This window comes from Triticum urartu, chromosome 5A, assembly GCF_056163025.1.
Source record: "Triticum urartu cultivar PI428250 chromosome 5A, HENAU_Tu73, whole genome shotgun sequence".
In the NCBI taxonomy this organism is placed as follows: domain Eukaryota; kingdom Viridiplantae; phylum Streptophyta; class Magnoliopsida; order Poales; family Poaceae; genus Triticum; species Triticum urartu.
Window position 1 is genome coordinate 255,148,468 of NC_141877.1, and position 24,123 is coordinate 255,172,590.

The window sequence follows — 24,123 nt, forward strand, 5'->3', positions numbered from 1 at the left end:
TGTAATAGATTAGTTCATCGCATACATTTCATTCTATCGCATACATTTATTTTTTGGTCGTGCGTGATGGACCTACAATTGCACACAATTATTTTTTGGGCAAATGGTTCTATTTTTGAAGCGTCTCTAATGCCACTTTCACACACAATTAGTGGTCGGATGCACTAGTGGCATCTACTCGCGTAGAAACAACTGTCGATATCAATCTCATCTATATCATTGTATTCACTCGTCCAAGGTATACCACCACCATGAATAATAAGAAGCAAACCTTTGAAACTTGTATGTGCGAAGCCCCGTCCCGGTACTTCCAATCACATCCAACACCCTATCGAGAGATCTGACAGTTTTCTGAACCGTCTGACAGAGTTGAGTAGCCAGAGTGCCGACGCACATTGAGATCTAGTGCACCCACACACACACTAAGGGAACATGCATGTGCGCAGCGCATCCATGTGGAAGTGAGAGCGTCACCTGCAAGATTAGGGTTCCACCTCAGAGTGAAAATAGGGAGGGGCGTTCAACGATGTAGCAAGACACACGCTTAACACACATGGATGAAGACACGGCTAGTTAATTAAGAAGCTAGCAATAAACTATTCATCATCACGCCACACCGCTAGTGGCATGTGATGATGTCAGCATGCTAAAGAAATGGAAAAATATCCCGTCTTGTAGTACATCCATCTAGTACAGAGTCCAAAGTTGGACCCTGTACACACACCGTTGACAGCTCACCTTACCCCGCACCACACCCGGGGTTATGTTATGTACACTGGCCTCCTCAACCTACATGAAACGCAGATGCTTTCCCCTTTGAACATTCTCCTCCTGCCATAATGTCGGCCGCGGTGCTGCGCAACTTCAAAAGAGAGGAGAAGGTATGAGATGATGGTGACGTTCCTCCGGCCGCTCCCTCACGCTCATGGACCGACCGCCGTCAACGTTCGCCTCCGGAGAAGCCACCGCCTCCATTCGCCGTCGTCGTTGCTCCCCTGCCGCTGCGGCTGCCTCACGCCCATGGCGGAGGACCCCCCGCACCCCCACCAGCCAACAAAGGAGGACGACACTGTCCCGATCTCACAACAGCAACCAGAGCAGCAGCTGCCGCCAGCGCCATCTTCGCCGCCGCCCGACGTCCAGGAACCAAGTACGAGCAGTAGCAGCTGCGGCGACACCAGTTCCTGGCTGCAGCTCGGTACCGGACAGTCGGCTTCGTCGTCTTTGCGCGGGAAACGGACAAGAAACGACTATGAAGCTGGACCCTCGTCGTCCATACAACCAGACGCTTCGCCGCCGCTGTCAGAGCTAGGGCTGTCTCTGTTCCCAGCTGGTTATTCGTCGCCGTCGGTGGCGGCGGGTTCAGTGGTGGCGGCGGCGCCTCCTCCAGCGCACGAGGCCGGCACATGGTTCGTGCTCCAGGCGGCGCATAACCAGTGAGTACGCCACGTGCTGCGATCTTGTGCATTTGCCAATGTGGGTACTGGGTAGTTAGCTCATGTACTGGTTGCCGTTGATCCAATGCAGGAGAAGGGAGCCGCCATTGCCGCAGGTGCACAGGAGCTACTTGAGGGTTAGGTAGGTTAGCTCCTAAACTCGCCTTAATGTTTTTACTAATACAAATTATGCATGCATGGTCCATCCGATCTTTTAACTTGGATCGAAGTCATTAACGACAAATAAATGGATTAATGATGGCTTCTTGGTTGGGTTAATTAGGAAAAATTATTGGTACATTTGACCCATTAGATATTGACTTCCTTTGGTGTATGCTATTGTTGCACGGCCAGTAGAGACGGGCGGATGACAGTTAGAGTAGTGATGGGGTACCTGGTTAGCAAGCTGGGTCTTGAGGACGATTCACAGGTATGCCATATAGCATCCGTCTCCTTTCCTTGTAATTTGTCTGCACTCTTTCTTTGTGCTTAATTTCTATTTTATGTGTGCCCTTTAAGTGCAGAACAGTGATATTTTCATAGTTTCTACTCGGATTTTCGTTTGGATATGATTCACTGAAGTTTGCTTTATTAATTGAGCTGACTAGTCCCATGAGCTCCCAAACAAACGAAATGGTTCTAATCGTTCAGCCATTAAAGGATCCGAAAGAAACCATTTAGGCTTCCTTTGGTTTGTAGGAATTTCATAGGATTTTTATAGGACAGGATTTACAAAGGAAAAATTTCTTTGAAGCCCTTTGATTTATAGTAATGGATTCCTATTCCTATGTAGGATAGGAATCAATCCTTCACATTTTGAAGAAAAAAAAACATTAGCTAAAACTCAATGAAAAAATTACTATCCTATGTATCAAATGACATCTTTTTTCTCTATAGAAATTGAGATGCATGTCATCTCACTTCCTATGATTTTCCTATTTCTATAACATTTCTATCCTATAAATCAAAGGAGGCCTTAGCCAAAACTAATACATATAACATACTCCTACATTAATTATTCAAGTACGAGTGTACCACATTCAAGTGACTGAAACAGGTGTCGGTGTATCCAAACAAGCCATCAAGAAAAAGAAATACCTCCCTGCACTGGATATTTTGTCTCTTTTTCGGTACTACTCCGTATTATATTTATATGGTGTGTAAAATAGAGAGAATGCTAGAGAAAAAGTTAGGAGGAAAGACTGGCAGGGGACGCTAGATAGTAGCTAGGGAAACCTAGCAGTGCATCCATGTCGCTACAGATCTAAATCGTGCATGTTATGATACTCCCTCCGGTCCTTTTTACTCCACGTATTAAAGTTGTATCAAATCAAACTTTGTAAACTTTAACCAAATTTATATTAAAAAATATCAACATATACAATACCAAATATATATACTATGAATCTACATTTCATAATGAATCCAATAATATTAATTTGACAATATGAATGTTGATACTTTTTTCTAAAAATTTGATCAAAGTAGAGATGCTTTGACTTTGGACAAAACTTATATGCAGGCTAAAAAGGACCGGAGGGAGTAGTTTAAAGTGGCAGCGCACAAATTGGTAGGTGAAAGGAGCTTTGGAGCTACGGACAGTAGTTTAGACGTCGGGATTCCCAAGGGTCTTTGTTGCTGTTGTAGGTGACGGGTGCCAGTCCATGCGTTACATCATGGCGCCACCCCATGATTAAGGTCTCTCTCTCTCATGAATGCTTTTGTGACTGCTGGTAGATGCATGCGTGCTTATGGCTTACTAATATATATTTGGTGTGCATGATCTCCTTAATTTAGTTGTGTCTACCCTGGACATGGACCTGAACAATAAGAAATGGCATCCCCTGCAAAAAAAAAAGAAAAAAAGCGGCACCACCGCCATAACTAGGTGTGTATTTTAGAGGCCTTCCGTGGGAGGGAAAAACTTTGGAGTGGTTGCCAGGTGCCGTATTAGCAAGGCCAGTGCTAGGCGCCGGCGCACCGGCCCAATCTTTCGGCCGGTCAGCCTCTAGTCGTGTGATTGCCCTCTGTGGAACCGTTGGATGCAGCCTATATTCGTCTCCTTTCTCCTCTTCACTCTGTTGGTCAACGTATGTCGCTCCTCTTCCTCTCCAGCTCATCTCCGCACATCTCGCATGTGCCTTACAGCACGCCTAGCCCCCGTCGTCAGTTACAGCACTGTCGCGTGCCCCATTGCCTCTCGCCGCTCGGCTGTCGATGATCGCAAGATGGATGCGGCGGGGCTCGATCTTCTGCTCTCTGCGATTGCAGCTCTATCCCCGGTTTCGGCGACCCGCCGTGATTGCAGTACTCCCGACGACCATCCACATCTGGTTCGCCATTGCCGGCTTCCACCACCGGTGGTCAGCAAAAAAAAACTCACAACAAAAAAATGGTGTCTCTGGTTGTAACAAATCACAAACATGGTGCCAACAAAACACATCACAGGTTCCAGCAAAAAATCATGCCTCCGCCCTCCGCCACCAGCGATCCGCAAAAATACATCTCGACGATCCAGCAAAACAACTTACCTGTTGTAGCAAAACAAAAAGGCGGTTGCAGCAAAAATGATTGTTCTTGCCGCCGCTGAAAAAATCATGTCTCCCCGCCGGCGGTCGCAACAAAAGTACATGTCGACGATCCAGCAAAATAACTTACCGGATGTAGCAAAAAAAAGGCGGTTGCAGCAAAATAACCGGGCTGGTCGTTCGCATCATGTGGATGTAGCTTTTTTGCCGACCGGTTCAAGCAAAAATCCACGCTGGTTGTAGCACCGGTCACCTCCGGTTGAAGCTTGTCGTTGAGCTCCACCTCGCTGCTTGTGGCAGCTAGTTGCATCGGTTCGCAACTCGCAAAATATTGGTTGTAGCTCGCCATAGGCATGATTGCTGCATACGCTTCGCCCCTGCTCGCCGCCATTGTAGCACTGTCGTCGTGGGTTGTACCACTCATCGCCGTGGTTGTAACACCTCCTTGCACGGCCGTGCAAGAGGAGAGCGGCGCTCGCCAGATCCGCAGGGGGGAGGGGGGTAGTGACGGCTGTTCGCCGGTGCAGCGCGGGGCAGGTCGAGGGCGGACGGCCGCTGGAGAAGCTCAAGTTTATTCTGATTTTGGGGGAAGACATGGCGCTGTGTGGCGTCGATTGAACAAAGAGACAGGGAAGAAGATGTGGCACGATTTGTGGGGCCTATAAGGGACGCGTGCGGTAGCAACCAGCGAGGGGCGTGGGCCATGTGGCATAGTGGAATCGAGAGATTGCGAGACATCTAACGATACGCGCGTGGCCGGCTCCAAACGTTTTCCTATTAGCAAAGATCTAGGGTTTATGTGTGTACTGTGAGTGGTGGTGAGTTTTAACTTCTCATCAATTTTGCCTAGAGCTGAATGACCCAAGAAGCCAATTGTGTGGAGTAAACTATTATTTAGATGATCCACCTAATCACTAAAATAACTTTTAATTTCAACTAATATGGTTATAACAAACTCTGGCTTGAACTCTATATATTTGTGTTGAGCTCCATCTTTACCTTTCTGCGATTACAAGTTAGAGGCACACGTGCGCCACGCAGGCGCAAACCGACCACACATACTCATGATGCATAACTTCTTTTTGTGAGTGGATGGAATGCATGCTACACCTCATGCAGAAATTTAAATAGAAGGAAGTTTGTGAGGGTATTGAGTTTACTTCAAGATATTACTGACCCAAAAAGAGGGTATGTCTCACCTAATTCGATGGAAGTAATGCATCATCCGGCCAGATCGCCACACTATACTTGTACTTGCGACATGCCTGCCTGGTCGGTAAAGTTTTCTTTTCTTTTCTACGTCAACTAGTATTTTTTTTAGAAATATGTGTGTAACTTTATTCAAACAGATAACCATTACAAATAAAATGCTCTGGATCCAAGATCCAGGAAATTGCAAAGTAATTCCTAAAACTAAGAATAACAATAAAACATGTGGTAATAATTTTTAAAAGACAAAGTTATCCCAAGCCTTCAACAAAAACATCACAATTAAACCGGAGTAGCTACACTGGCACTTGTACACCTGCACGAATTTGATATTTGATAAAAGTTTCAGATAGGCCTTTGATTTGCCCATCCAAAGAGAAACGATGGACGGACTTCGGCCTGGATGGTCCCCTAGATCTGTAGGCTGTCGAAATGCAAGATCTTCACCATAATTCCAAGTAAAGAGTACTCTAGCTTCACAAAAGAAGTGAACCAGTAAAAGCACCCAAACCACATTGATAAAAACTCAACCGATCGGTCCTTTGTGGACACATGCCTAAACCCTGCAAGAGCGGTTGCACCGAACCCATAGCAAGAACATCGCTACAGCTCCATGCTCTCGCCCGAAAAAGCAACACGGCAGCAGGGGAAGAACCTGATAACCTTTATTTTCACTAACGTCACGTCCACCGCTCGCATGTTTTCATTAAGGCCACCAAACTCATCATAAGAATATTGCTAAAAGACACATACCAGCAATCGAGCTTCCCCTCGGCTCACAACTCCAAAACAGTGGTTGGGGCGAGGGGGTCTAGGTAGATTTAGCAATTGTTGGGCTTCTTTTCTCCTAGAAACCCTAATGGTCTCTAGAGCCAGCTCACTTCAGTCAGTCGTCCGAGTTGAGCTGACGTGCATCTAGGCTACAACAAGCAAATAAAAATAGTACCTCTATTTGGTCATTTTTGACCTTGTTGTTTGTACTCAATGTGCGTGGGTGTGTTTAGTTGAGATCATCATAACCACGCAAAAATTCATGTGTGTATTTATTTGCCTATATCCCTTCATACGACATTATGAATTAATAAATCACCTTTCGTTGGAAGAAAAGACGATTAGGGCATCTCCAATCGGACTGGGTAAATTTAGCCCCCAACTTGTCACTAATAGGAAAAGGCTAATTAGTGGCACATCTATTTTGGCCATTAATGGCACACTATAGGTGGGCCACTATTATCACGCCACTAGTAACAAATACTAATGGCGCGCTATAGGTGCGCCATTACTATTTGTGATAGTAATGGCGCACCTATAGTGCGTCATTAGTATGCGTAGAAGTGCGTCATTACTATCTGACTTAGTAATGATGCACCACATAGAAGTGTGTCATTACTAACAAATTTTTTCAAAAAAAAATCCAGAATTTTTTTCCTTTTTTTCTTAATCTCAGGTCACTATGGCTCCCGAGCACGCTTAACTTCGTAGTTCTATCCAACTCCAGCACCACCTCACTTAACATGCACTTGTTGATATATCTATCATATTAATCCTATTAAACCTTGTTGATGTCTAGGACTTTGTTCATGTTCATGAGTGTGATGAAATTTTAAAAAATATTTCAAACTTCCCGGTCATATTACGTATCATATTTTGGAAAAAAATTCGAAACCAATCTTTTTTTCTGTTACTAATGGCGCACCTATCCAATGGTGTGTCACTAGTAAGTTTGAATTTTTTTTCCATTCCCCCCCCTCTAAATCTTAAAAGCCCCGTAACTTTTTGATTAGATGATTTTTCATATAAAAAACTTTTTAATCCGAGTTCGTATGCAAAAGTTATGCCCATTTTACTAAATTCCAGAGAGATTTTGCAAATAAAGTCAAAATTCATATTTGTAAATTTTCCCAACAACTGGACCACATATCACATGGAAAACTTTTTTCTTTTATTTTTTTGACATTTCCATCATTTTCTTTTATTTTTTCTAAAACTGAAAAGGCGGTCCGGGGAGGGGGGGTGGGGTGGGTGCAGAGAAAGTTAGTAATGGCGCACCACCTAACAGTGCGGCATTAGTAACCCTGGTTACTAATGGCGCACCTGTTACGTGGTGCGCCATTACTAGTTTTGCAAAAAAAATAAAAAAAATTGTTAGTAGTGGCGCACCGTGGTTGTGGTGCAGCATTACTAGTTTGCGCACTATACCCTGGTGTGCCATTACTAGTTTCAAAAAAAGTAAAAAAAAATGTTAGTAGTGGCGCACAGAGTGTGTGTTGCGCCATTACAGAGTGTGTGTTGCGCAAGGCATAGTGCGTCATTACTAGTTTTGAAAAAATAAAAAAAATTGTTAGTAGTGGCGCACCGTGGGTGTGGTGCGTCATTAGTGATATGGACACTAATGGCGTACCTACACATGGTGCGCCACTGCTATATAGCAGTGACGCACCACATGTGTGGTGCGCCATTAATGTCCATATTAGTTATAGCCCTTTTTCTAGTAGTGTGTTCACGGATATGTCCAGACACCTCCGCGTATAGTGCAGCACACCCGGATCAGCACTATGTAGATATAACATCCTTTCGTAGACTTTGCATAATAATGATTCTAAGGCTCCATCTTCACACAATGGACACGTCGAAACGTGCACGCCATGTGTTGGAACAATCGGTATCACAACACGAATAATTAAAATAGTCCGCAACAATGACAACATACACACACAACAACTCTGGAGAGTCAAATTGAACGAATGAATACAATATGAGCTTTTCGACCAAGATACAACTTATACAACAGAAGCCAATATAATGTAGACAGTTAAAGAATAAAATTGCCTTAAAAAGGATCAAATAAAAGCGATGAGCACCCATATTCCTACCCAGACCATTATCTATGGGATAACCAGCTAACGAAGCCCATCAACAAATCTGATTCCTGAATTGCTGTCGGCTGGATGATGGTCATCTCCAAGGGAAAAGAGTATATTAAGAAAAGTGAGTACTCACTTGTACTTAAAAGACTTATGCAAACCTAACTTAAACAAGGCGAGTACTCATTTCTACTTTCAAGACTTATGTAGACCTACTCTATTGTATGAGCATGTTTCAAAGGAAGGGGTAAAGGGGTTTAGCGGCAAGCACTAAGCATTTTATAGAGACACGCTACAACTTGCGTCTATTAAAAATAAGATGAGAGAGCACATAAAAAGTAAAGGAATGTGCCACCACTACTCTATTTACATACCTACTGCAAACATACACTACCTTGTCTTCCCCCTCGCATCTCCTATGAATAAAAATGCAAGGCACTCACACGGTTGGCAATTTTAATTATTAAGGTTGAAGTTGGCTTGACCCTGACTATTATCCCGAGTGGGAGAGTCCCCGCGTGAAGAGGAACCTCGGTCCCTAAGCGAGTTTGTCCGTTATGATGAGGAAATACGAAATGAATCTGTAGGGGGCCCTAGACACGACGAGGCTCATCTGAGGCTTCTTAGGTCAGCACGTAAGGTGACCACGGACAACAATCGGTTTCCTGGGAGAATTCCGGACCCAGAATATCACTGGAAGCAAGTCCTCCAATATGAGGAGAACCTGAAGGGTGATCACAAGTGGAGAGCGGCCAAGAAGGCACCAGTTGGGCATGATCGAAACCTAATGAAGGACATGGATGTTGTTGTGGACCACAATGCGGTTTTTAAAATGTTTGTGGGCATAGAATCTGCACCCTGGTGCAGGAGATCAATGGGCCTATCATGTTGACAGGCGGGCTGACAAAAAGCAAGCATGCTCTAGAAGCGGTGGGCCATCACACAAAGATCCACACCGAGACATCTCATCATGTCGGCAGCTCGGCCTCCCGACGTAGGGAAAAGTCGAGCTCATGTCCAAAGGAGAAGATCCCAAGATCACTCCAGTATGAGGCTCCGCGGACAATCTACCAGTCCAAGCGCTATGCACCTCGTCCCCACGCCACCATGAGACGTCAATTGAGCAAGTAGTTCGACTTCGTGGGGAGGCCAGCAAACATGATAAATCAATAAGCATAAACAATGCGAGATGCACCATTGACACCCTTCGAGGATCTAGAGGCCCGTCTGCGCTATGCCCTTCCTGTTTCTCAGATTGAATAGTTTCCAATTCCTTCTCGCTGAAGTTTAAAATAAAAAATCATGATAAATATGATGACACCTCGGGTCCCGCAATTAGGATTGCTGACTATATCCTAGTGGTACCAATGGCGAATGGTAATGACTACCAACACTGAAGCACATGTCCCTCATGCTCAAAGGGTTAGCTCCATCTTGGTTACACACTCTCTAGACGACTCAATTGATAGTCGGGCATACCTTCAGGCCATATTCATGGAAAAATTTTGGGGTACATATGTTCGACCTACGGATGCCAATGACCTAGGTAGCATGATGCAAGAAAAATGAATCAGTCATAGTTACTGGATCCGAGTTGTCAAGAATCGAAAAACGAAATTGTTGAGTGCAAGGACGCCGAGGCCATACCTGCATTCAAGCATGGTGCCGATGACAAGTTCCTCGCAAGGGGCCTCAGTCACTACAAGCCCAAGATCATGCATGAGCTCATGGAAATGAAGACCATATTTTGCTCTGGTGAAGACACATGGCTAGCAAAGAAGAAGGACCAAGGTAACAATCCCAAGCTGTTTGAGGTAAAGGATGGGAATGGAAGGTCACGCCGGAACAATCAGAACAAGCGCCAAGGTGGCAACAATGTTGAGGTTGGCGAGGTTAACGTTGAATACAACAACCAAGGAAGAAGTGGCAAGAAGAAGACACTCCAAGGAAGGAAAGGTGGCGGAGGCCCCTTTTCCTGGACAAGATCCTGGACTAGCCTTGTGCTATCCACCGAGGAACGACAGACCGACCCACCACCCACACTAACCAGAATTGATGGGTCCATAGGCAGGCCATACATATCGAAAGCAGCAAGCCCGATAGGCCTGGACCCATGGTGACAACGGGGGCACGCAGTAGCCCGAGCAGGGCAATGGCGGCCGGAATCAATTCCCTCCGGAGGTAAAGAATGTGATCATGATGTAGGCATCCCCTATCTCCAAAAAGGATCGAAAGCATGATCTTCCTGAGGTCTATACTATGGAGTGGGGAGAACCGAAATATAACCCATGGTTGGAAATCCCGATCACTTTTGACCGCCGAGACCATCGGACTAGCATCCGCCATGGCAAACTACTGCACTAGTCCTAGACCCAGTTGTGGACAATTTTCACCTCACTACTATGCTTATGGATGGTGGCGGCAATTTAAATCGCATCTATGTTGAGATGCTTAAAGATGCAGTACGACTCATGGCACATCGAGCTCGGCAAGACCAGGTTCAAGGGTATTATCCCTAGCATGGAGGCTCGATGCACCGGCAAGGTCACACTCTATGTGGTGTTCGTTGCCCCGGATAACTATCGTCTAGAGCCATTTAGCTCCGACATAGTACCTTTCTAAGTGGCTGTCATGCCCTCATAGGTCGGACCGCGTTTACACAGTTTCATGTCGTACCTCACTACACATACGTGAAGTTGAAGATGTCAGGCCAAAAACGTCATTACAATCTCAAGCAGTGCTGAACTGTCCCTAAGGACCAAGGAGCAGAAAGTGGCCTTCATGGCCGAGGCAGAAGCTAAATCTTTCGCAGGTAAGGGTTCATCCGGAAAGAAGGAAAAAGTAAGAAAATGCGACATCATCCTCACCAAATGCTCAAATCTGACATTAATCTAGCTCGGCGACAACATCGTCAAACCTAAGGCACGCCGTATGAATTCTATGGGAACCAACCCAATCCTAAATAGGATCTTGTCAGATCCAAACAAGCCATGAGTAAGCGCCTTAAAGATCAATCCCTAGAGTATTTCCCTCCTATATTATTTTTTCACTTAGCTCTATTTATCTTTATCTTAGCTTATATTATTATTTAATTCAATCCCAGACATTATAGTATGAATCAAATAAAGTTTGATACCCCTAGTTTGGGGTGTCTTATATCTTCTTGTTGTGCCTTTATTTGTTTTAGTGATCATGCTCAATAATTTGCCCCATTTTGATTTTGACTAGTTGTTGGAATTATTCCACTGGCCCAAACTTGGTGGTAGTTAAAGCCCTTAATTACAATCGGGTAGTTTTCCTGCCTATGTGATTTCTTCCTTAGTCATTTTTGCCAATTTTCTATGTTGTGCCTTTTGACTTGTGTCTTTGGCGAAATCGGGTTTTCTTGCTCCTATGTTTGCCCCTTATGTTTTCGCCAGTTCGGCTAATATAGGCATGGAAGCACCCCTTTGTTTGCCCCTCTAGTTTCCCTAGTAGGGTGCCTAAGGTGGGTAAAGTCGAACCCTAGTTGTCACAGCATACGAAATCCAATGTTGAAACATTAACAGGTACGACGGGAGCACACAAACATAAAACTTCAGACCAACGCGTCTTGGAAACAAAACTATTTAAATTTAAAATAGTTGTGGCTCAAAGCTTTTTACAAGCACATACTCGGCATTCCAAGTTCAAACTACTACTAATCCGCCCTATTGTTTTCTTGAGGGAATCTTACTCGGTCAGCCAGGCATCTCCATGACCTTGTAGAAGAAGTTGTTCGGGAGCACGCCCTCGCATTCTGATCCCAAGGGTTTCGCCTTCGTGATAGGCATCATGTTGAGCTCAGGGAAGTTGTCCCGAAGCATTGCCCACACCTGAAGTGCTCCTTCCCGGGCAACCGAGGACTTCTAGAAGTCGATCCAAAAAGGAGCACCCTTAAGACGGAGAGCAAGATCGAAGAGAGTGTCCAGGTGGCTTCCCTGGGGCACAACATATGAAAAATAGCCTCCATCGCCATACGGAAGAAAGCTTGCAGCTCCTCGAGCTATTTGAGCTTATTGGCAAGAATAACAGGACATGAGATGTCCTGAAATTGCCCCCAAAAAGCTTGGTACTGCCCATGCTTAGGATCAGGGCTCCCTTGGTAGAAGACGTGTGCGTGGGCAACACTCTGGGTAAATCGCCAAAGTAATCTGAATCATGCCAAGTTTGTGTCAACTCGGGGTAGCGTCGGCATCCAAAAGTGCACTACAGAAGATACACCTTACCGGCAAGGACGTTGTTTTAGCTTGCCTAACCTCATCCTCAGTGGTATCCCTAGCGTAGTTTATCCTCCTTGAGGTGTGAGGTCTGCTTCTTCAGGTCATCATCCATGGCATGCCTTTCGACTTTCAGCTGGTCGTAGTCCTCGATGTGCTTGATGAGATCTGTTGGAGAAGGGCAAACGCATATCGGGCAGCCTGGCAAGTGCTCTTCTTCGAGGAGGGCAGACGTCTTCTGAGCCTTGCCCTGGGAATGGTGAGCTTCTTCCCGGGAAGCCTAGGCCTATTGTTGGGCAGTTTGGAGCTGAGATTCTAGCTTGGCCACACGCTTCTTGGCCACTAACAAAAGACAACAATATTACATTAGCAATAATTCGAGTTGTATAAAAACATTGAAGCGGAAGATTAAAACATAAAATATGACATACCTAAATATTTTCGGCTAGCTGCTCTAGGCATTGTACCTTGAGCTTAGACTATGCCAGCATGTTCTCCACCTTCACCAGGTCTTGGGTGAGGATGTGGACGAATAGGCCAGCCTTCTGCATATCACCAGAATGAACCACAATGCTTAGTATTAGTTGCCTCGGGAGATTCGATCCAGAGGTGGACTTCTCTGAAGCCGATCTCAATCTCAGGGGATACTTCATCTGCGATTCAATCACTGTAAGCATTATGGAGTTCCCAACATGGTTCCAACCTCAGGTCAGCCACTTGTGCCCGACCTAAGTCCGATGGGCTACTGCATATCCATTTTGTTCTATGTGTTCTACCGTGCTCAAGTTCGGTCCTCGGGCTGATTTATCAAATCAACCTGAGTCTTGGGGGTTACTAGATCGACAGTTTCTTTTATTACAAAGCATTAGATACCAACTGAGGATGGTTTGATCCTTAGGTCGGCCACTTGTGCCCGACTCGAGTCTCGGGGACTAGAGCAGATTGCCTATTTTTCTCTATCTACTATGTCTATCAAAACCAACCTGCAGCCCGACATATTCCATGTTGAGCTGCAGGTCGGGGATCAAGGTATGCAAGGATGCCAAGTTATTTTCAAGACCTAGGCGCATTCTGGATTTTGTACCGATATACACCTTGAGTCTACTGGCTATGCTGTCATTTGCTAATTTAGAAGCATGATGAACATTTTACATCCATATCAGCCGCAAAGACATCTGTCATGTCCTTCAATCCCTGGTTCATGGCGTTGACTCGCTCCCTTGCTGCTATGAGGAAGCCCCTTGGCATCATGTCAAAGTCGGGTTCGTCTAGGATTCCTTGTCATTCTGGCCGGGGAGGGTTGACGCAGCCTCAGAAGTGGTCACACACATTTTCACGTAGGCTTTTGGTAGCACGGCCACGCCAAGCGTGGCAGTAGAAGTTGAGAGTGGTGCTAGTAATGCGCGTGGTTGATGGCTCGACTATGATGGCCGGGTTGGTCGGACTGAAGAGAGGAGGCAGAAGGTCTTGCTCTTCCACTTAGCAAACCGAGAAGTTTACACCTCCCTAGTGTGTTTTGCGTTTCCAACCTCCGGGGGTGTAACCTTAGAGTAGCGTATTTGGCTAGCACTGCCCTCTTCAAGGTAGGTAGGTTGTTTTGCAAACACTACGTAGTGGCGTCAGGTCATCAACGGCATGGTCCATCTCACCAACCTCATCCACCCCCACAGTTGCAAGGACAATAGTGGAATTCCATGGAGGAGGAGGAGAAGGAGCTTGGTAACGGGTCTCGCCAGCAAGGCGCTTGTCTCGTTGCTGGGGGTGTCATCGACAGAGGGTATTGGAGATGTTGTCGGAGCGATGGTGAGCATGGCGCCAAACTTGCACAAGAGCCAGCAGAACGATCAAAATGAGTATTACCCCAACGTTCAAGGTAAATTTAGTAAACACATTATTGAAAGTTGCTTCCAAGGTGTTTGTCAGCTTGTTCCAAGGTTTTTGGGAAGGAGGAAAAAGTTTTCCGACCTTGGTTAGTGGGGTCGCTCCTTGGACAGAAGACGGGAGGCCAAGCTGGTTGCCTGATCCTAGTGCACCTTCTGGCGCTTCTTGCATCCTAATTCCTCAGGATTCCTCGGGCGGGTCCTGCTTGGCGGTGCCCATGGCCAAGGTTCCCGCCTCCATAGATTGTTTGCCGATCTCATAGCGATGCAACTCGGCTTCATTGATCTCTCTATTGGACTCCTCCACAACCTCATCAATGTGATCATCGAGTTCAATCATGGGCACCTTGTTACATTTTGTCGCGCTGGGTTTGGGGTGGTGTTCTCGGCTCATAACCAGTTCAGCTCTTCTGGCTAGGGGTCATCCAGTTGTGGGGCTAGTGAGCAGATGTCGGCTGCCCATCTGCCCCACGGCTGTTGCAACAAGTAAATAATCAACCACGGCTTGTGGGAATTGACAAAGATTACGATTGTGGGAGCAAATGCTTACCTTTATAGCTTTATTGACGAAGCATACCCGCTAGCTGGCCTCCGGGTTGGGGATGGGGCACTGTGTTGGACCAAGCATTGCCTTCCTTGGCGGTGAGCGGGGCACGAGAAAGAGCTACTTCCGACGCTGACAGATATCCTACATCGGAGAGCCGGTCCAGTTGCTCCTGTGCAACGTTGAAGGGCTTCTACTTCCCTTTTGTCAGGGAAGCGACTCTCTCCTTTGCAGGATCCACGGCAGAGGCTTCGCTGATGTTGGCTGGCTAGCCTTCCGTAGGCGGCGCTCCCTGGCCATGAATCTATCGGTGGTAGTTGTGTGCATGGAGAGCAACTCAAAAGTCGAGGAGAAATGGAGTGATTGGGCGTTTAACAGTGAGAGCGTGAGGAAGAAGATGGCAGGGGGATGGCGTAAAACTTTTATCCCACTATGCCCCTGCCCTTATATAGTGAGTGAGGGGAGATGAAACAGTGGTAGGCTATCCTACTGCGTGGCGCATAATCCTCCTGTGTCCCTCTCCCCCATGACGACATTAATTACACCGAGGATCAAGGCATTGTCATTAAGACTTTGAGAATCAAAGCGCTGATGGGACATGACGTGGGTGGGTCCCATGCCTGTTCCCGCACACCACCTTGATCGTCAAAAGAGTGATGACATGTGATCTTGTGGGGCTACTCAATAAGAGCAGTATGGCATGTCATAACTATTCTGTTAGTTGTTGAGTGAACTACGCAGGAACTTGGCCCGCCAAGTGGTGGGGTCCACAGGAAACATTGCTTGTTCATAGATTGGTCAGCACCTTACACATTTTCAAGACCAAAGTGGTTTTCATCACCTCAGTAGAAGCTAGGAAGGAGGTTGTGTACGTGACAATACTGATTGGGGAGGGTCCATCGAACCTGTTTCAAGAGGATGATCAAAGACGACATACAAGGTGAATGACCAGAAGTGTAGCCAGGCTTGAAGATCGGTTCATGGGCTATCGTTGGTGTCCTGGGCAAAGGGGTACTCGCCACGTCGGTTCCTGACCTGGTGAGCCAAGCTATGCTACCCTAGGTCGGTTCTTTCCTGGGTCGCTTTTTGCAACCTATAGCCGATTACGTGGAGATTTCGAAATACTTGGAGTACAATCCTATGATGTATCCATGGATACTCTACCTCCACCAACATAACTGACCTAGTTTTGTAAACCCTAGGAACCCCATTGTGTATATAAGAGGGTGGTCGGGATCAATGTAGATCAGATTCAATCCCTTAGTACTTTACATATACTTGTATACACTCCAACACAATAAAACCGAATTAGAAAGTTAGATATTATCTCCTTTGGAGAGCTTGAACCTAGGTAAATCTTCCCTCTTGTTACCATCGTGCCAAATCGCCTAGCTAGGACACCCTACCAAGGGAGTTGCCGAATTTAGCTCCGACACACCCCACTGCCTATGCTACTCAAAGATGTCACAAGACTCCACATTATCTACCATATTGGTTAGGACATCCATGACCAGCTAGTAAAAAAGGTGGCAAGAGAGGGCCTCCTTGCCACAATCCCCGAACCTGCCATATGCACCTATCGGAATGCCCATTTATCAAGACTAGTTCTTACCGATGATAGAGATAGAGCAGCGCACACATGCCATTGACGGGCAAATCCTATTTTCTCCAAAACGTGAAGAAAAAATGGCACAGAAACCGATAGCTATATGTAGTTCTAGGAATATCAAAGACATTTTGCGGTTGTGGAAAGATCTGAAGATTGACTGGCGAGCATGAAGTAGTCTTTAATTGCCCCTCCCCAGATGAATACTCTTTGATATTTATCAACTAATTGGTCAAGGTTGAGGGTCATGAACACCAAAATCCTTCATAATATTTTTCCAACCTAAGAACAAGACTAATAGCCCTGGAATCAGCAATGTCCACTACCCCATATTGGTTTGGCTGTAGGGATGTCAAATCTTGGTTAAGCACATGGAAATTTCCATCATGCACACACGTAATATCATTAATCTCCACTATTATATCCATTTTGATGATCAACCAGTAGGTATGAAAAAAATTAGTAGAGAAACCCGTTTGGTACTAGAACTTTGTCGGGGGATCTTGATCAAGCTCCAAATTTCATCTTCTTTAAATTCCATTTCGAGTGAAGAGATATCAAGGGCCGACAAATAAAACACATAAAAATTAATGGTCTTCAACTTCTCCCCGAGCCTACCAACAAGATTCAAAAAGCACATGTGTGTGTGCTCCTCTATGCAACATTATCTTCTTCACGAAGTGGTGGCAACAACACAAGGCTACTTCGGATAGGTGGTGCTCTTCAAGTATCGATTCTCCACTTTGCGAGGGGGTAACCTTGGTCTTAGCTTTAATGGTTGCTCCTAGCAATGGTGGTATTTACACACTGTGTCCTTGCTATTGGCACATAGGAATGAGAACTCGGGATCTCACCTTTAGTGATTGAATCTAACAATGACGACACCGCGCATTATTTCCTTCTTGGAGGTTTTGCTTCTAGAGAACCTTTCTCATAGTTTGCATGTCATCAAGGATGGTGGATTGTGTAATTGGTCACAAAGAATTTTATTATTTATCCTTTCTCTTTTCTGTATATTAGTGTACACATTCTCAAAGTCTCAAAGTAGGTCATAATGTTTTTAACATTGCAAATTCCTAGTGTAATTGTTGTCATCTTGATATTAATATATGAGACTTTGTTGAAAAACAAGAATATTTCCAATTATACAATTCAACACATTTGTTTGGTAAAATTGTGTCTCATTATTGTTCTTGTAAACATTAATTGAGCAGTAGGGGCTAAACACAATTTTGGTCTAAAGTTAATTCCAAATAATATAACCCGTTGTTGTTGAGACCATGCATTCGGCTCACAAGTCGCATGATGGTTCCGATTAGGAGCTAGTCACTAAGCTAAAGCATAACTTATTTTGTGTAAGTCAGGTTTCTCAACTAAGCATGATGGTTGTTGTTGGAAACCGTAAAAATCACTATTATTAGGGAAGTGCAAGAAGGATGTTATGTTGTTTGAAATCAGTTCACCCTCTTATGATGGGGGTTCTCCTATGTGAATGTACTATATGTACTGCACTATAAAAATTTGTGTAAACCGTTTTATATGAACATGTGAACACCTCACGAAATCCAAACATAATTGCTATCAACATGGTATAGATTATTGTCGAAGTCTGCAATGACACAATATCTATACATTGTCCATACACTAAGGATGCACGCAGCCAAAAAGGGATCAAAATAAGAATAGTACAAGAAAATCCGGCAAGAGCAATGACACAAAACAACCAAACCATCAGCAACACCTCCCATCACCCTTGACAACACATAAACTATAAAAGAATTCTCAGACAACACACCTCCAGGAAAGGTATGACTGATAATCCCCAAGTGCAAGGAATCATCATAGCAATTTCCAAAGGTGGAACTGATAAGTATGGAGTGTCGAACCCAGAAGGAGTTAAAGGTAAGATCAATATTCTCTCAAGTCCAATCTGCCACTGATACGACTCTACGTACATCGAACGTTTGCTTCCATCTAGAAACGAGAAATACAACTACCTTGTGGGTATGAAGAGGATAGCTTTGCATGATAACGAAGAACTAAAAATAGGTGTTTTTAACATAAAGTTAGAATATATTACTATATATTATAAATAGCGAGTGTGGAATAGTGATGGATCGGTGTGCGGAATTATCCTACGCAATTGTTAACAAGATCGATAATCATTATTGCAATTTTATATGAGGGAGCGGCATAAGCTAACATACTTTCTCTACTTGGAACATATGCACTTATGATTGGAACTCTAGCAAGCATTCGCAACTACTAAAGATCATTAGGGTAAAACCCAACCATAGCATTAAAGTATCAAGTCCCCTTTATCCCATACGCAACAACCCCCTTATTCGGGTTTAAGCTTCTGTCACTCTAGCAACCCACTATAAGCGAATCATGAATTTATTGCAACACCCTACAACGGGAATCCTTCACGTGTGCGCAGCACGGAAGGCACCATAGGTTAGTGTTGGGTTTCGTAGTAATTTCAAAAAACTTCCTACGCACACGCAAGATCATGTGATGCATAGCAACGAGAGGGGAGAGTGTAGTCTACATACCCACGCAGACCGACTGCGGAAGCGTTGACGCAACGTAGAGGAAGTAGTCGTACATCTTCACGATCCAACCGATCAAGTACCGAAACTATGGTACCTCCGAGTTCGAGCACACGTTCAGCTCGATGACGATCCCCGGACTCCGATCCAGCAAAGTGTTGGGGAAGAGTTCCGTCAGCACGACGGCGTGGTGACGATCTTGATGCACTACAGCAGCAGGGCTTCGCCTAAACTCCGCTACAGTATTATCGAGGAATATGGTGGCTAGGGCACCGCACACGGCTAAGGAATAGATCACGTGGATCAACTTGTGTGCTCTAGGGTGCCTCTACCTCAGTATATAAAGGACTAGAGGGGGGAGGCTGGCCGGCCAAGCTTGGCGCGCCAGGAGAGTCCTACTCCCTCTGGGAGTAGGATCCCCCCCTATCCTAGTTGGAATAGGACTCCTTGAGGGGGGAAAGAGAGAGAGGGGGCCGGCCACCTCTCCTAGTCCTAATAGGACTAGGGGAAGGGGGAGGCGCGCAGCCCATCTAGGGCAGCCCCTTCTCTTTTCCACTAAGGCCCACTATGGCCCATATAGCTCCCGGGGGGTTCCGGTAACCCTCCCGGTACTCCGGTAAAATCCCGATTTCACCCGGAACACTTCCGATATCCAAACATAGGCTTCCAATATATCAATCTTTATGTCTCGACCATTTCGAGACTCCTCGTCATGTCCGTGATCACATCCGGGACTACGAACAACCTTCAGTACATCAAAATGCATAAACTCATAATATAACTGTCATCGTAACCTTAAGCGTGCGGACCCTACGGGTTCGAGAACAATGTAGACATGACCGAGACATGTCTCCGGTAAATAACCAATAGCGGGACCTGGATGCCCATATTGGCTCCTACATATTCTACGAAGATCTTTATCGGTCAGACCGCATAACAACATACGTTGTTCCCTTTGTCATCGGTATGTTACTTGTCCGAGATTCGATCGTCGGTATCCAATACCTAGTTCAACCTCGTTACCGGCAAGTCTCTTTACTCGTTCTGTAATACATCATCCCGCAACTAACTCATTTAGTTGCAATGCTTGCAAGGCTTAAGTGATGTGCATTACCGAGAGGGCCCAGAGATACCTCTCCGACAATCGGAGTGACAAATCCTAATCTCGAAATACGCCAACCCAACATCTACCTTTGGAGACACCTGTAATGCTCCTTTATAATCACCCAGTTAAGTTGTGACGTTTGGTAGCACCCAAAGTGTTCCTCCGGCAAACGGGAGTTGCATAATCTCATAGTCATAGGAACATGTATATGTCATGAAGAAAGCAATAGCAACATACTAAACGATCGGGTGCTAAGCTAATGGAATGGGTCATGTCAATCAGATCATTCAACTAATGATGTGACCTCGTTAATCAAATAACAACACTTTGTTCATGGTTAGGAAACATAACCATCTTTGATTAACGAGCTAGTCAAGTAGAGGCATACTAGTGACACTAAGTTTGTCTATGTATTCACACATGCATTATGTTTCCGGTTAATACAATTCTAGCATGAATAATAAACATTTATCATGATATAAGGAAATAAATAATAACTTTATTATTGCCTCTAGGGCATATTTCCTTCAGTCTCCCACTTGCACTAGAGTCAATAATCTAGATTATACAGTAATGATTCTAACACCCATGGAGCCTTGGTGCTGATCATGTTTTGCTCGTGGAAGAGGCTTAGTCAACGGGTCTGCAACATTCAGATCCGTATGTATCTTGCAAATCTCTATGTCTCCCACCTGGACTAGATCCCGGATGGAATTGAAGCGTCTCTTGATGTGCTTGGTTCTCTTGTGAAATCTGGATTCCTTTGCCAAGGCAATTGCACCAGTATTGTCACAAAAGATTTTCATTGGACCCGATGCACTAGGTATGACACCTAGATCGGATATGAACTCCTTCATCCAGACTCCTTCATTTGCCGCTTCCGAAGCAGCTATGTATTCCACTTCACATGTAGATCCCGCTACGACGCTTTGTTTAGAACTGCACCAACTGACAGCTCCACCGTTTAATGTAAACACGTATCCGGTTTGCGATTTAGAATCGTCCGGATTAGTGTCAAAGCTTGCATCAACGTAACCAATTACGACGAGCTCTTTGTCACCTCCATATACGAGAAGCATATCCTTAGTCCTTTTCAGGTATTTCAGGATGTTCTTGACCGCTGTCCAGTGATCCACTCCTGGATTACTTTGGTACCTCCCTGCTAGACTTATAGCAAGGCACACATCAGGTCTGGTACACAGCATTGCATACATGATAGATCCTATCGCTGATGCATAGGGAACATCTTTCATATTCTCTCTATCTTCTGCAGTGGTCGGGCATTGAGTCTTACTCAATTTCACACCTTGTAACACAGGCAAGAATCCTTTCTTTGCTTGATCCATTTTGAACTTCTTCAAAATTTTGTCAAGGTATGTTGTTTGTGAAAGTCCAATTAAGCGTCTTGATCTATCTCTATAGATCTTAATGCCTAATATGTAAGCAGCTTCACCGAGGTCTTTCATTGAAAAACTCTTATTCAAGTATCCCTTTATGCTATCCAGAAATTCTATATCATTTCCAATTAATAATATGTCATCCACATATAATATCAGAAATGCTACAGAGCTCCCACTCACTTTCTTGTAAATACAGGCTTCTCCAAAAGTCTGTATAAAACCAAATGCTTTGATCACACTATCAAAACGTTTATTCCAACTCCGAGAGGCTTGCACCAGTCCATAAATGGATCGCTGGAGCTTGCACACTTTGTTAGCTCCCTTTGGATCGACAAAACCTTCTGGTTGCATCATATACAACTCTTCTTCCAAAAATCCATTCAGGAATGCAGTTTTGACATCCATCTGCCAAATTTCATAATCATAAAATGCGGCAATTGCTAACATGATTCGGACGGACTTAAGCATCGCTACGGGTGAGAAGGTCTCATCGTAGTCAATCCCTTGAACTTGTCGAAAACCTTTTGCGACAAGTCGAGCTTTCTAGACAATAACATTACCATCAGCGTCCGTCTTCTTCTTGAAGATCTATTTATTCTCAATTGCTTGCCGATCATCGGGCAAGTCAACCAAAGTCCATACTTTGTTCTCATACATGGATCCCATCTCAGATTTCATGGCTTCAAGCCACTTTGCGGAATCTGGGCTCATCATCGCTTCTTCATAGTTCGTAGGTTCATCATGATCTAGTAGCATGACTTCTAGAACAGGATTACCGTACCATTCTGGCGCGGATCTTACTCTGGTTGATCTACGAGGTTCAGTAGTGTCTTGATCTGAAGTTTCATGATCATTATCATTAGCTTCCTCACTAACTGGTGTAGGTGTCACTGAAACAGTTTTCTGTGATGTACTACTTTCCAGTAAGGGAGCAGGTACAGTTACCTCGTCAAGTTCTACTTTCCTCCCACTCACTTCTTTCGAGAGAAACTCCTTCTCTAGAAAGTTTCCGAATTTAGCAACAAAAGTCTTGCCTTCGGATCTGTGATAGAAGGTGTATCCAATAGTTTCCTTTGGATATCCTATGAAGACACATTTCTCCGATTTGGGTTCGAGCTTATCAGGTTGAAGCTTTTTCACATAAGCATCGCAGCCCCAAACTTTCAGAAACGACAACTTTGGTTTCTTGCCAAACCATAGTTCATAAGGCGTCGTCTCAACGGATTTTGATGGTTCCCTATTTAACGTGAATGCGGTCGTCTCTAGAGCGTATCCCCAAAACGATAGCGGTAAATCAGTAAGAGACATCATAGATCGCACCATATCCAGTAAAGTACGATTACGACGTTCGGACACACCATTACGCTGAGGTGTTCCGGGTGGCGTGAGTTGCGAAACTATTCCACAATTTTTCAAATGTACACCAAACTCGTAACTCAAATATTCTCCTCCACGATCAGATCGTAGAAACTTTATTTTCTTGTTACGATGATTTTCAACTTCACTCTGAAATTCCTTGAACTTTTCAAATGTTTCAGACTTATGTTTCATTAAGTAGATATACCCATATCTGCTTAAATCATCTGTGAAGGTGAGAAAATAACGATATCTGCCACGAGCCTCAATATTCATCGGACCACATACATCTGTATGTATGATTTCCAACAAATCTGTTGCTCTCTCCATAGTACCGGAGAACGGTGTTTTGGTCATCTTGCCCATGAGGCACGGTTCGCAAGTACCAAGTGATTCATAATCAAGTGGTTCCAAAAGTCCATCAGTATGGAGTTTCTTCATGCGCTTTACACCGATATGACCTAAACGGCAGTGCCACAAATAAGTTGCACTATCATTATCAACTCTGCATCTTTTGGCTTCAACATTATGAATATGTGTATTACTACTATCGAGATTCAATAAGAATAGACCACTCTTCAAGGGTGCATGACCATAAAAGATATTACTCATATAAATAGAACAACCATTATTCTCTAATTTAAATGAATAACCGTCTCGCATTAAACAAGATCCAGATATAATGTTCATGCTCAACGCTGGCACCAAATAACAATTATTTAGGTCTAATATTAATCCCGAAGGTAGATGTAGAGGTAGCGTGCCGACCGCGATCACATCGACTTTGGAACTGTTTCCCACACGCATCGTCACCTCGTCCTTAGCCAATCTTCGCTTAATCCGTAGCCCCTGTTTCGAGTTGCAAATATTAGCAACAGAACCAGTATCAAATACCCAGGTGCTACTGCGAGCATTAGTAAGGTACGCATCAATAACATGTATATCACATATACCTTTGTTCACCTTGCCATCCTTCTTATCCGCCAAATACTTGGGGCAGTTCCGCTTCCAGTGACCAGTCTGCTTGCAGTAGAAGCACTCAGTTTCAGGCTTAGGTCCAGACTTGGGTTTCTTCTCTTGAGCAACAACTGGCTTGCCGTTCTTCTTGAAGTTCCCCTTCTTCTTTCCTTTGCCCTTTTTCTTGAAACTAGTGGTCTTGTTGACCATCAACACTTGATGCTCCTTCTTGATTTCTACCTCCGCAGCTTTCAGCATCGCGAAGAGCTCGGGAATAGTCTTGTTCATCCCTTGCATATTATAGTTCATCACGAAGCTCTTGTAGCTTGGTGGCAGTGATTGGAGAATTCTGTCAATGACGCAATCATCTGGAAGATTAACTCCCAATTGAATCAAGTGATTATTATACCCAGACATTTTGAGTATATGCTCACTGACAGAACTGTTC

At 44.6% G+C, this 24,123-nt stretch overlaps 1 protein-coding gene across 4 annotated transcripts in view; it reads left to right on the forward strand.

The window, feature by feature from the left end:
• Positions 1 to 89: 89 nt before the first annotated feature.
• LOC125508385 (uncharacterized) overlaps positions 90 to 24,123 on the forward strand; it is a 34,955-nt gene continuing 10,921 nt past the window's right edge. Inside the window, exons 1-4 of one of the 4 annotated variants that reach the window (XM_048673084.2) lie at positions 92 to 1,436; positions 1,528 to 1,578; positions 1,791 to 1,866; positions 2,959 to 3,941. In XM_048673084.2, the coding sequence (XP_048529041.2) occupies positions 889 to 1,436; positions 1,528 to 1,578; positions 1,791 to 1,866; positions 2,959 to 2,982 (699 nt within the window). In that variant the 5' untranslated portion in view covers positions 92 to 888 and the 3' untranslated portion in view covers positions 2,983 to 3,941. Of the gene's footprint in view, positions 1,437 to 1,527; positions 1,579 to 1,790; positions 1,867 to 2,958; positions 3,942 to 24,123 lie in introns of those variants that run through there. The other 3 variants (XM_048673085.2, XM_087525850.1, XM_087525851.1) reach the window with 3 other exon arrangements.